At 43.0% G+C, this 11,910-nt stretch overlaps 1 protein-coding gene across 1 annotated transcript; it reads right to left on the bottom strand.

The window, feature by feature from the left end:
* Positions 1 to 927: 927 nt before the first annotated feature.
* LOC145412064 (fatty acid-binding protein, liver-like) lies at positions 928 to 3,756 on the bottom strand. The gene is made up of 4 exons (XM_080281985.1): positions 3,681 to 3,756; positions 2,115 to 2,287; positions 1,283 to 1,384; positions 928 to 978 (listed from the first exon to the last, which is right to left on the bottom strand). Exons 1-4 carry the CDS (start codon positions 3,745 to 3,747, stop codon positions 928 to 930), a joined length of 393 nt encoding a protein of 130 aa, XP_080138111.1. The 5' UTR covers positions 3,748 to 3,756.
* Positions 3,757 to 11,910: the final 8,154 nt, after the last annotated feature.

Below are 11,910 nucleotides of genomic sequence, written 5' to 3'. Positions count from 1 at the left end.
AGCTCTGCATCCTTCCATAGCACTTCTTCGTGACTAAACATCATATTCTAGTGCTGATCTATTGTTACAGCTCAGCATTCAAGGTAGAGAGATGACAATTTTAGCCCAAGTTGGAGTAAAAGTATAGTAACCAAGGAGACTCATTCCTACGCATAAGACTTACAGAACTTTATACAACCACGACATTGTATTCAGTTTATAAGATTGGCCCGGTTCCCTCAGGTGAAAAACTGTACATTTAAGTTGAAAGGTCGATACAAAAAGAAATATCTGGTTTTTATTGGTTTATTTTAGAAATTAATGTGGCAAGGAAATTTGAAGTGAAGAATTGTACACAGAGATCATTTTTGAGGTGTTTACTGATGTTATTTCACCTCTGAGTGTGTGTGTGTGTGTGTGTGTGTGTGTGTGTGTGTGTGTGTGTGTGTGTGTGTGTGTTACTGAAAATTTTGTCTATGTACACCCACAATCAAAATTTTACCTCTTTGAATTCACTTATGCCATTCCAGGTTCAAAACAAGTCCAAAACGAATTCAAAACCTTGAATTCGTTTATAGATGAAGCGGTTTCGAATTGTAGCAGCGATGTACGATAAAATTTTCCACACTATCACTCTCAAAACTATAGATTTGTATTTATAGGAAGGACGAGGTACTTGGTAATCCTCTGTACTCCCTTTCCTTCGTCCATCCTACGAAATAAAGCGTAGATATGACAGGATACTCTTATGTTTGTTTATGAATTCAGTCTTGATGCTGCTAGTGGTCGAATTTTTTACGGTGATTGAACAGTAGTTGATTTTATGGGAATTTTAGGTGTATTTTGTAATTTAGATGGATTTTTTGTATCTTACGTGAATTTTGTATTTATTTTAGGTGCATTATGTGTATTTTAAATGTGTTCTGTGTGTGTTAGTGGTCAATGGCTTCACTTGCGGGCGTAGATTCTCTTGGCTGTGACTCCCTCGAAGGTCATGATCTGGAAAGATAATAATAATAATAATAATAGTAGTAGTAGCAGTAGTAAATCATGTTTTCATATCATCTACAGTATCATTATCACTATCATCATTATCCTTTTTCCCTTCCTCATCATTACCATCATTATCATTATCGCCAAATTAATTGTCACCTCAGTACTCATTATCCAACATTGCGTTTAGAAGAGAGAGAGAGAAGAAAAGAAAAGCTAGAAACAGATTCAAACTCGCGATCTCTTTGCTTTGCGACACCTGGGCACATTGCATTTAAATGAGAGAGAGAGAGAGAAACTTTAATCATACCTGTGTAGCTCCCGAGGCGGTGAAGTCAACCTGTGCAGAGCCAGATTTGTCGGCCAATTTCCAGGTGCCTTTGAGTGTGCTGCCGGAGAGGTTCAAGTTGATCTGGAGAAGAGAGAGGAAGGTTAGAGAGAGAGAGAGAGAAGCATTAGAAGGAGGAGGCGGAGGAAAGTTCATATGGAGGAACGAGGGAAAGCTAGAAAGGTCAGGTTGATGTGGAGAAGGGAGAGAGAAGTTGAAAATGTTATCGTAAATTATGAGTCGGTAGGCGGAGGGTGGTACGCTAAATTACATCACTTCAAAATCCCATGTACAGAAAAGACAGCCAGTAAAGAGTTGAATTCTACTGATATAAGCATTATAGGGGTACTGTATCCCTCTAGAATTTTAGCCTTGGATGGATTACGAGCGGAAATAAAATCAAAATCAGCATATTAACGGTGTACTGTCTCTTTATGAAATTACACACACACACACACACACACAAATGGGAATAAGGGACATTTTAAAAGCAGCATTGTAAAGCTTTAGGGCCATGAGAAAGAGAAATAATGCAGGCTAGCCACAGGTGGAGAAGGGCGTATTGCAAGTAGCATTTGAAGATTTCGTGACAGTTCTTCCTGAGCAATTTATTTTGCTTACTGCACCTCAGTATCCTGTTATTGAAGCAAACCATCTCGATATTAAAACGACTTAAACGGCACACAGGAGGATGTTAACTTATACACAATAGAATCGCCAAGAAAAAGGAGTAACGAAACCTGCCGTACATAACACGGCGCTGGAGGCAAATTTAAAAGAGGTATGAGGAGAAACTTTAAACTGATGGACTCACGGTGTATTCAATGCCGCCTGGGAGTGTGGTCTTGGAGTCCTGGCCTAGTGTGATGGTGTTGGTGAAGCTCTTCTCCCCAGCCACTGTCTTCACTTCCACCTTGTCCCCATTGTGAGCGATCTCCAGGTGAGGTTTGGCCGCCACCAGCCTCTCCACACTGTCAGCCTTCACTCCTAGGAGGGGGGAGGGAAGTTGTGAGAGAGAGAGAGAGAGAAATGATCTTGCCAGTTTGTTTGGTTCTTAGGTAGCGAGTGATGCAGTGAAAGAGAGTTGGTTTGCTCAGATTGGTCTGCGATAACATTTCTATATTTATTGCACGTTTTTGGGTAACCGCTCTTTTAAGCAACATGTGGACAGGATGGAGAGCGAGAGACTAACGAGGAAAGCATATGTGAGTGAGGTGAAGGGGAGGGGGAGGCCAAGGATGAGATGGAGGGATGGAGTGGAGAGGTATATGAGAGAGGGGTGTGTGAGTTGGGAGCAGGGCAGTGAAATGGCGGAGGACAGGGCGACATGGAGGCAATTTGTTTGTGGCCACCCCTTACGGGATTAAGGTATCTGGCAATAGAGATACATAGGTCTGTCGAAAATAGGGGTGTACGCCCCCCACGTCCCCCTCCCCCTTCCAAACCCGTACCAATGGTTAACTCAGTCGATTTTAGAACCATACTCAGTGGATATATATTTTTTAATACTCTTGGGAAGTGTTGAGATGTTGGAGAAGTTATTTATTCAGTCATTTATTTATTTATTTATTTATTTTTCGTGGGGGCAGACTTGGGTTAGCTTCTCCTATGAATTTATTGTTATAACTCCGTATCCTACCACACCCCATCCTAGGGCGGGAGAAGAAGAATGGATGGTGATGTTGATGATGGTGGTGGTGGTGGTGGTGATGATGGCGTTGGTGGTGGTGGTGGTGGTGGTGATGATGATGATGGTGATTTAATATCGAAATAGCCTGTGATAATGAGGGGTAGACTGAGATGGTTTGGGCATGTGGAGATGATGGAGGGTGACAATTGAGTGCAGAAAGAGAGATGTGAACGCTTGGGATAGGGTTGCGAGATTCAGACCGAAGAAGACCCGGGACGAGGTCATAGAGTGTGACCTGTGGATAAGGGTCTGAATAGGGAGGCTGCCAGAGATCAAGCAGCGTGGAAAGCCGCAATTAGGTGACCAAGGCCAAAGCATGCAAGGAGATTTGAGCCTTTATAAACGATACGATTTACAGCAAATTGTAGAATATTAATGTGGCCAAAGATGAAATTTTAATGATGAGGTGCTGGAGACATGAAATTACACTCTATAGACGTTGTGTGTGTGTGTGTGTGTGTGTGTGTGTGTGTGGAGAGTGATATGACACAGGCTACTCTGAGTTAATAGTCATCAGAAATTGACAGCAGCCTCCTTTCGGGGGATAGGGAGGGAGTTGAGGAATGATTGTATAACCAGACGGTGGAGTTTTTTCATACAAAGAAGAAAGAACCAAAGGCTGACAAAAAGATGGCGTTATTGAGTGAGATCAATGAATGGAGGAATTAAAACGCTCCTCTGTGCACTAACCGAGCTTGCTGAGCCACTCGCCGTAGTTCTCGTTGGAGGTGAGGTCGTAGCTGCCGGTGATGGACATGATGGTGATCAAGCGTATCTCCTGGAAACACTGAAGGCCAGCTGCTGTCACCCGCCCTTATATACCCTGCAGGGGAAGGGCAGGGCACGTGATTGACGGTTACCTGTTCAAATTATGGACGAAAACATTGACCAAAACATGAAGGATGGTGAATTTGGCGGTTATTTATTAGTATCTCGTGTTTTTATTGCATTTTATAAGAGAAATAGTGGAAAATTTTCGTTACGTTTTGAATATAGTGAATAATTTGAACTAATCTAATCAGTTGTGGGTCTGGGAAGAGGGTGGATGCTGCGCTTGACCCCTGGACTGTGTGGTCGCCCTTTGTAGCCACGTCAACCTGCTTATCTAATCATAAAAGCCTCTTAATTGAGCAGCTACGTATCATGACTACAATACCCGGTGTTCACGAGGCCTACACACCACTGTACCAATGCAGTGGCGTATTCAGAATGGAGGGGGGTGGGGTCTAGGCATATGGGAGGATTGATACGGCTCTCATCATTGCCCTCGTAGACGGTGTGGTTCTCTCTCTCTCTCTCTCTCTCTCTCTCTCTCTCTCTCTCTCTCTCTCTCATAGTTATATTACACTAATACTACGGCACCGCATTGTTTCCATAGCACTTCTTCGTGACTAGTACCATGTTTCATTGTTACAACTCAAAGGAAGATCATATTACCTCTCTACATCCCTTCCATAGCACTTCTTCGTGACTAGTGCCATATCCTAGTGTTTACTGGGACAGGTCAGCATTGAGGATGAAGGTTAAGGAAGCTCCTTAACACCTCTTCCTTAGCGATTTATTTTGTTTGTTGCACCTTACTGTACACTTCTGCATAGATAACGTACGAAAAAATGTTATCCACCCATACCCAAACATAAATCGCTAAGGAAGAGGTGTTAGGAGTTTTCTTAACCAATGTGTTATATAAATCTTGCAATATTGCTATACTCTGCATATATAACGTTAAAAAAATGATCCCATACACCAAAACTAAATCGCTAAGAAAGAGGTGTTAGGGAGCTTCCTTAACCTATGTGTTATATAAATCTTGCAATACTGCCATACTCTGCATATATAGCGTAAAGAAATGATCCCATACACCAAAACTAAATCGCTAAGGAAGAGGTGTTAGGGAGCTTCCTTAACCAATGTGTTATATAAATCTTGCAATATTGCCACACAGCATATATAATGTTAAAAAAATGATGCCATACACCCTAAATAAATCGCTAAGGAAGAGGTGTTGGGGGCCTTAAGCGACGAGAATGCGTATTTTCGTCCTCGCACTGAAGGGGTTAACGACCACTGCCGTCATGCAACCGTGTGTTTGCCTGAGACGGTCCCTAATTTCCCTCTGTCTGTCTGTCTGTCTGTCTGTCCATTCTTCAGTGTCTGGTTTCCTGTGGACATCTCATGGTAGACCTTCAGCGTGATTCATTATTGCGTTGTGTGGATGTCAGGCGTGGCTATGTGTGTGTGTGTGTGTGTGTGTGTGTGTGTGTGTGTGTGCGTGAGAGAGAGAGAGAGAGAGAGAGAGAGCGTGTATGACAGATAAATAGCTATGTAGACAGAAACTTATATTGATAGAGAGAGAGGGAGGGGGAGAGTGTGTGACATGGATAGATAGACACGTGGACAGATACATATATTGAGAGAGAGAGAGAGAGAGAGAGAGAGGGTGTAGGGGGGAGGCTTCTGGAGGTTAACGTACTATACACACAGAAATAAGTCGCTAATGAAGAAGGGTTACGAAACATTCCATATGGTCGGTTACTTATCAGTTACAAGGAGAGAGAGAGAGAGAGAGAGAGAGAGACGTTCTCATACTGATAGGAACAATACTCTTCTCACTCTAACTTGGCCTAAAATTGCCATCCCTCCATCTTGAATGCTGAGTTGTAACATTAGATTAACACTGGAATATGATGCTAGTCACGAAGAAGTGCTCTGGAAAGGATGTAGAGCCGTAGTATTGTCTTTTTCTGCCACTGAGCTACGTGAAATAAGTAGTAGTAGTAGTAATAGTAGTAGTGGTGGTGGTGGTGGTGGTGGTAGTAGTAGTAGTGGTAGCAGTAGTAGTAGTAACAGTAGTAGTAGTAGTAGTAGTAGTAAAATTGTAGAGCCACCTGAAGTGGAAAGAGGGGACACACACACACACACACACACACACACACAGTGCTGGCACCAATCATGTTTTTAGTGTATATAAATGATATAAACAGTAACACTGGAAATGAGAGCTATCTGAATATGTTTGCAGATGATGCAAAAATACAAAGGAGAATTATTAGCACAGACTCTTGTAGGGAGCTACAAGAAGAATTAAATAAACTTCATGAATGGAGTAGTACATGGCAAATGGAATTCAATGTGGACAAGTGTCATGTAATCAAGTTTGGTAAAAGTGGAAAAAGACCTGATTGGGATTATAAGTTAGGAAATAAAACCCTATACACATCAGAAAGAGAGAAAGACCTAGGTGTGATTATCAATAACAGACTATCTCCGGCTGACCACATCAGCGAGAAGGTACGGAACATGTATACACTGCTTGCAAATATGAGAATAGCATTCACATACATAAATGAAGACATTCTAAGAAGGATAATAACATCATTCATTAGACCAACCCTGGAATATGCATCAGTAGTCTGGAGTCCTCATCTCAAAAAGCACATAGACAGGATTGAAAAAGTTCAAAGGGCCGCTACAAGATGGATACCAAGCTTAAGGGACCTAAGCTACGAAGAAAGACTAAATAAACTGAATCTACCAACACTACAGGAGAGAAGGAAAAGAGGTGACATGATAATGCTATATAAGTGCATATCAGGAAAGGAGAAAATAGACATAAATGATTACTTAACATATGGAGAAGCATCAGCAAGAGGACACTGCAAAAAACTGCATAAGAAGAGAGGTGATAAAGACGTAAGGAAATTCAGTTTCCCAAACAGAGCAATTGATCAATGGATTGCACTACCGAATGAAATAGTGTGTGCTAAAACAATTCACAAATTTAAGGATATGTACGATAAATATGGTTTAAGACACGGGACAGTACGAGCTTGACTCATTCCTGTAAAGATACAATTAGGTAAGAACAATTAGGTAAGAACACACACACACACACAACCCCCCCACACACAACCCCTCCCACACACACACAGATGAAGGAAGAGGTAGGCAGCACTACATCAGGTGAGTGGATGGTGGTCGCCAGTGCACTTGTCCGACGCTGTTATCGCGGCACATCACGCGACGAGACTCATGATAACCCATTGTGAAGGCTCGCTGGCCAGGGTCAAGGTTGTGGCGGGGAGGTGGGCGGGTTATTGTGTTTATCTGACGGAACTAAATCACCGACAGAGAGAGAGAGAGAGAGAGAGAGAGAGAATACTAAGTCGTGGTTACATGAAATTCAGTGAGCCTTAGATCTGACGTAAGAATGAGTCTCCTTGGTTACTAGTCAAATCCACCCTCCAATCTGACTAATTGAGCTGAAAGTGAAGGATCTTTGTTAGGTTAGTGTAAAGAAGTCTCCTTGGTTACTAGTCTAATCCACCCCCCCAGCCTGGCAGCTGAAAGGGGTTAGGGATCTTTGTTAGGTTAGTGTGTATAAGTCTCCTTGGTTACTAGTCAAATCCACCCTCCAATCTGACTACACCTGACCATCAACTGAGCTGAGAGGGGTTAGGGATTTTTGTCAGGCTAGAGCAAATGAATCTCCTTGGTTACTAGTCAAATCCACCCTCTACTCTGACTACACCTGGCCAGCAACTGAGGTGGAAGGGGCCAGCGATTTTTGTCAGGTTAATATGAGTCTCCTTGGTTACTAGTCAAATCCACCCTCCAAATAAATACGTAAATGAAAATGTCTTCGAAATTCATCACAATGTTTTTTTTTGTTTTTTTTTTTAACTTGGCCCTTTTTTTATTTTTATTTTTTAGCTCATTTCATATAGATAAGTGGCAGTAAAAGACAGTATTGCTGCTGTACATCCTTCCCAAAGCACATCTTCGTGACTAGCATTGTATTCTAGTGTTAATCTGTTGTTACTATTCAGCATTCAAGATGGAGATGGCAATTTTAGGCCAAGTTAAAGAGGGTATAGCTGTGGCAATCCCTTACATGCGGATGATAGGAAATTACAACACTCGTAATCCGTGGACCCAGGGACTGTGGAAAGTGACGAGGCGAAACAGGGAAAGGTTACTCAGGAAAGGGGTGTTCTTCGTCACTTTTTGAGTTCTAGCGAAGTCAAAGAGGTCGCAGGACTTTGTGTGTGTGAGAGAGGAGAGAGAGAGAGGGGTACATTCGTAATAATTATGTAAGCACTGAGCAGCGTGGGTCTGTTAGAGGCTAGTACTGTAAGTGACCAGTTCGGTGTGGCGCCGTATGTTATCACGCGACGCCCTTTGCTGTGCCGATGGGCGTTGACCTTCACAATTGCATTATTATTCACCATCGTTATCGCCTCAGTATCACCCATTCACCGGCACGGGCGATGAGGAGGACGCTGATAATACAAACTGACTCATACGCCACCATCCCGACCCCTCCACCCTGCCACGCTCATTGGTGGAATTCGAGTTTGAACCTGGCGTGGCTTGGTGGGTCTGAGTTTGCCACTGGCGGGGATCTAGTTTGTTTACCTGATATCTTGCTGGTCAGGATAAGGCAGCAATAGCAGACAATGGAATCAGTCACTGTTTAATACCAGGCGGGACTCAGCAACCACAATTACCGAGATCATTCGTTGCTAAGCATTACGCAGCTGTGACCAACTCGACAGATGTTATGAGATACTCCTCTAGTGGCAGGTGGTAGCGACCATCATCCACTCACTTGATGCAGTGCTGTCTACTTCCTCCCTCACCTTTATTATTCTTTTTCTGTGTCTGTCCTCCTCTCTTCCTCTTTCTCCCATCTTTCCTGTCACTTTTTATTACTCTTCTTTCCTTTTCAGGTGGCTTTACATTGAGTGACAAGCATCATGGTTTCCTGTAAGCCTGCAGGCAGCCATTTACTCCGCTGGGCGGTAACCATAATTATAACCAATCTATACTGGAGTGTGTGTGTGTGTGTGTGTGTGTGTGTGTGTGTGTGTGTGTGTGTGTGTGTGTGTGTGTGTGTGTGTGTGTATTTATTTATTTATTAATTTATCGCGAGACAGAGACAGAGATAAAGACAGTTGGAGAAGGGAGGAGTACACTCTTGACTGATATACAAAGAGATAAAGATGTGTGTGTGTGTGTGTGTGTGTGTGTGTGTGTGTGTGTGTGTGTGTGTGTGTGTGTGTGATGCTGTGAGGGGGGTTAAGGGAGGGGGTGTGTGCGCTTGATATTGGTGTACGTGGGGTGAAAGCAGGTGCACGAACAACGGATTAACAATCACATCAGCACGACCATCTCTATCTGCACGTAATTCTTCTATCTCATGAATTTATTGAGTTTAGAATCTATTTTGAAACAGGGGGGTAAGATATAACCTTCATTAACTTATTTTGAAGAGAAATTTCCCTTAAAAAAAGTGTAGTATTTCAGTGATACGAAAAATATAAAGAAATTCTGAGAGTTGATCCGCGTAATTTACTCACGTCTTGGTCATTTTTACACACACACACACACACACACACACACACACACACACACACACACACACACACATAGTTATTATTATTATTATTATTATTATTATTATTATTTTAATTGATATTTTCACATTGTCTCAGTGCTCATTGGGGTAGGAATATCATCATCATCATTATTATCATCATCATCATTATTATCATCATCAGCAGCAGCACCGCATTACATTGTACAACATTACATTACATTACAGCGTGAGGGGATAATCTATACCATATTTCTGTAATGTGGTAAGAACGACACACAACATACGTAAGAAACGAGGACATTTGGAGTTACGAGTTATATTGTCCTCCTCTCGGGGTCTATCTTTCCCAATCCTCCTGTGGGCTTCCTCTATCTCTCTCAATCCTCCTCTGGGCTTCCTCTATCTTTCTCAATCCTCCTGTGGGCTTCCTCTGTCTTTCTCAATCCTCCTCTGTGCTTCCTCTATCCTCCTCTGTGCTTCCTCTATCTCTCTCAATCCTCCTGTGGGCTTCCTATCTTTCTCAATCCTCCTGTGGGCTTCCTCTGTCTTTCTCAATCCTCCTGTGGGCTTCCTCTGTCTTTCTCAATCCTCCTGTGGGCTTCCTCTGTCTCTCTCAATCCTCCTGTGGGCTTCCTATCTTTCCCAATCCTCCTGTGGGCTTCCTATCTTTCCCAATCCTCCTGTGGGCTTCCTATCTTTCCCAATCCTCCTGTGGGCTTCCTATCTTTCCCAATCCTCCTGTGGGCTTCCTATCTTTCCCAATCCTCCTGTGGGCTTCCTCTGTCTTTCTCAGTCCTCCTCTGGGCTTCCTCTGTCTTTCTCAATCCTCCTGTGGGCTTCTTCTATCTCTCTCAATCCTCCTCTGTGCTTCCTCTATCTCTCTCAGTCCTCCTCTGTGCTTCCTCTATCTCTCTCAGTCCTCCTCTGTGCTTCCTCTATCTCTCTCAGTCCTCCTCTGTGCTTCCTCTATCTCTCTCAGTCCTCCTCTGTGCTTCCTCTGTCTTTCTCAATCCTCCTGTGGGCTTCCTCTATCGTTCTCAATCCTCCTGTGGGCTTCCTCTATCTTTCTCAGTCCTCCTGTGGGTTTCCTATCTTTCTCAATCCTCCTGTGGGCTTCCTCTGTCTTTCTCAATCCTCCTCTGGGCTTCCTCTGTCTTTCTCAATCCTCCTGTGGGCTTCCTCTGTCTCTCTCAATCCTCCTCTGGGCTTCCTCTGTCTTTCTCAATCCTCCTCTGGGCTTCCTCTGTCTTTCTCAATCCTCCTGTGGGCTTCCTATGTTTCTCAATCCTCCTCTAGGCTTCCTCTGTCTTTCTCAATCCTCCTGTGGGCTCCCTATCTTTCTCAATCCTCCTCTGGGCTTCCTCTATCTCTCTCAGTGCTCTCCTCCACCCACTAACCCCTCTGACTCGCATCTCAAGGAGCAAGATGAGATAATGTGATGTTGTTCGGCCACTGGTTTTAAAAATGTGTTGTTTACATCTTAATATTTGTACCCGTCGCCCCTTTCTCTTTCTCGTCAGGTAAGCTCCGTAACACCCCTTCCTTAGCGATTTATTTCTGGCTATGGCTGGTTAATATCCTTCTGTACGTTATTAATTCAGAGTATGGCGATATTGGAAGGATTTACATAACACAGGGTGACTTGGAGGCGATGGATAGATAGATGGGTAGATAGATAACTGGATGGATAGATAGATGGATAGACAGACAGACAGATAGATAGAAAATAGATGGATAGGTAGATGGGTGGGTGTGTGGATGGATGGATGGATGGATAGACAGACAGGCAGACAGACAGATAGATAGATTGATAGGCAGATAAATGGACGTGTAGATAGATAGATAGATAGGAAAACAGATAAATAGATAGAGTGGTTGACAGACTCATATAGATGGATAGATACAAACATATAGATAGATTGATTGAGACAGATAGACGTAGATAAGTAGATAGATGGTTAGGTAGATAGATAGATACATATATTCATTCATATAGATGATGTACAGGCAAATGGATCGATAGATGGATGGATGGATGGATATAGATAGATTGATTGATAGATAGATAGATAGATAACAGCGAAATAGATATCAGAGGGCATTTCCGGCGGGCTCATGGCCTTTGGTTCCTTCTTCCTCGCATAAAAAAAGAAAAAAAAATGAGGGTGTCACCATCCACTCACCACCCCTGTCAACTGGAGGGGTGGATGTCATTTAAACAACACATCACAAACATTAAAAATAAAATAACACCAAGACTCAATGCTTTGAGGTCACTTGCCCATACAACATTCGGACACAACAAAGAAACCACCACCACAGTATACAAACAATACATACGTTCAGTGATGAATTATGCAAGCCATGCCTGGGCTTCTAACCTGACCAAAACACACTACAACACTCTACAGACCATACAGAACAAGGCCCTAAAAATAATCACAGGCTGCACAGCTACACACCCAAGTCCTCAAAGTCAAGGATCACCTAGACATGAGAGGCACCCAGTTTCTTGCTGCAGCCTCCACAAACCCACAA

The sequence above is a fragment of the Coenobita brevimanus genome, chromosome 11, assembly GCF_032717465.1.
Source record: "Coenobita brevimanus isolate Jiangsu-jjx chromosome 11, ASM3271746v2, whole genome shotgun sequence".
Classification (NCBI taxonomy): domain Eukaryota; kingdom Metazoa; phylum Arthropoda; class Malacostraca; order Decapoda; family Coenobitidae; genus Coenobita; species Coenobita brevimanus.
This window is presented reverse-complemented; position numbering and strand designations above follow the sequence as displayed.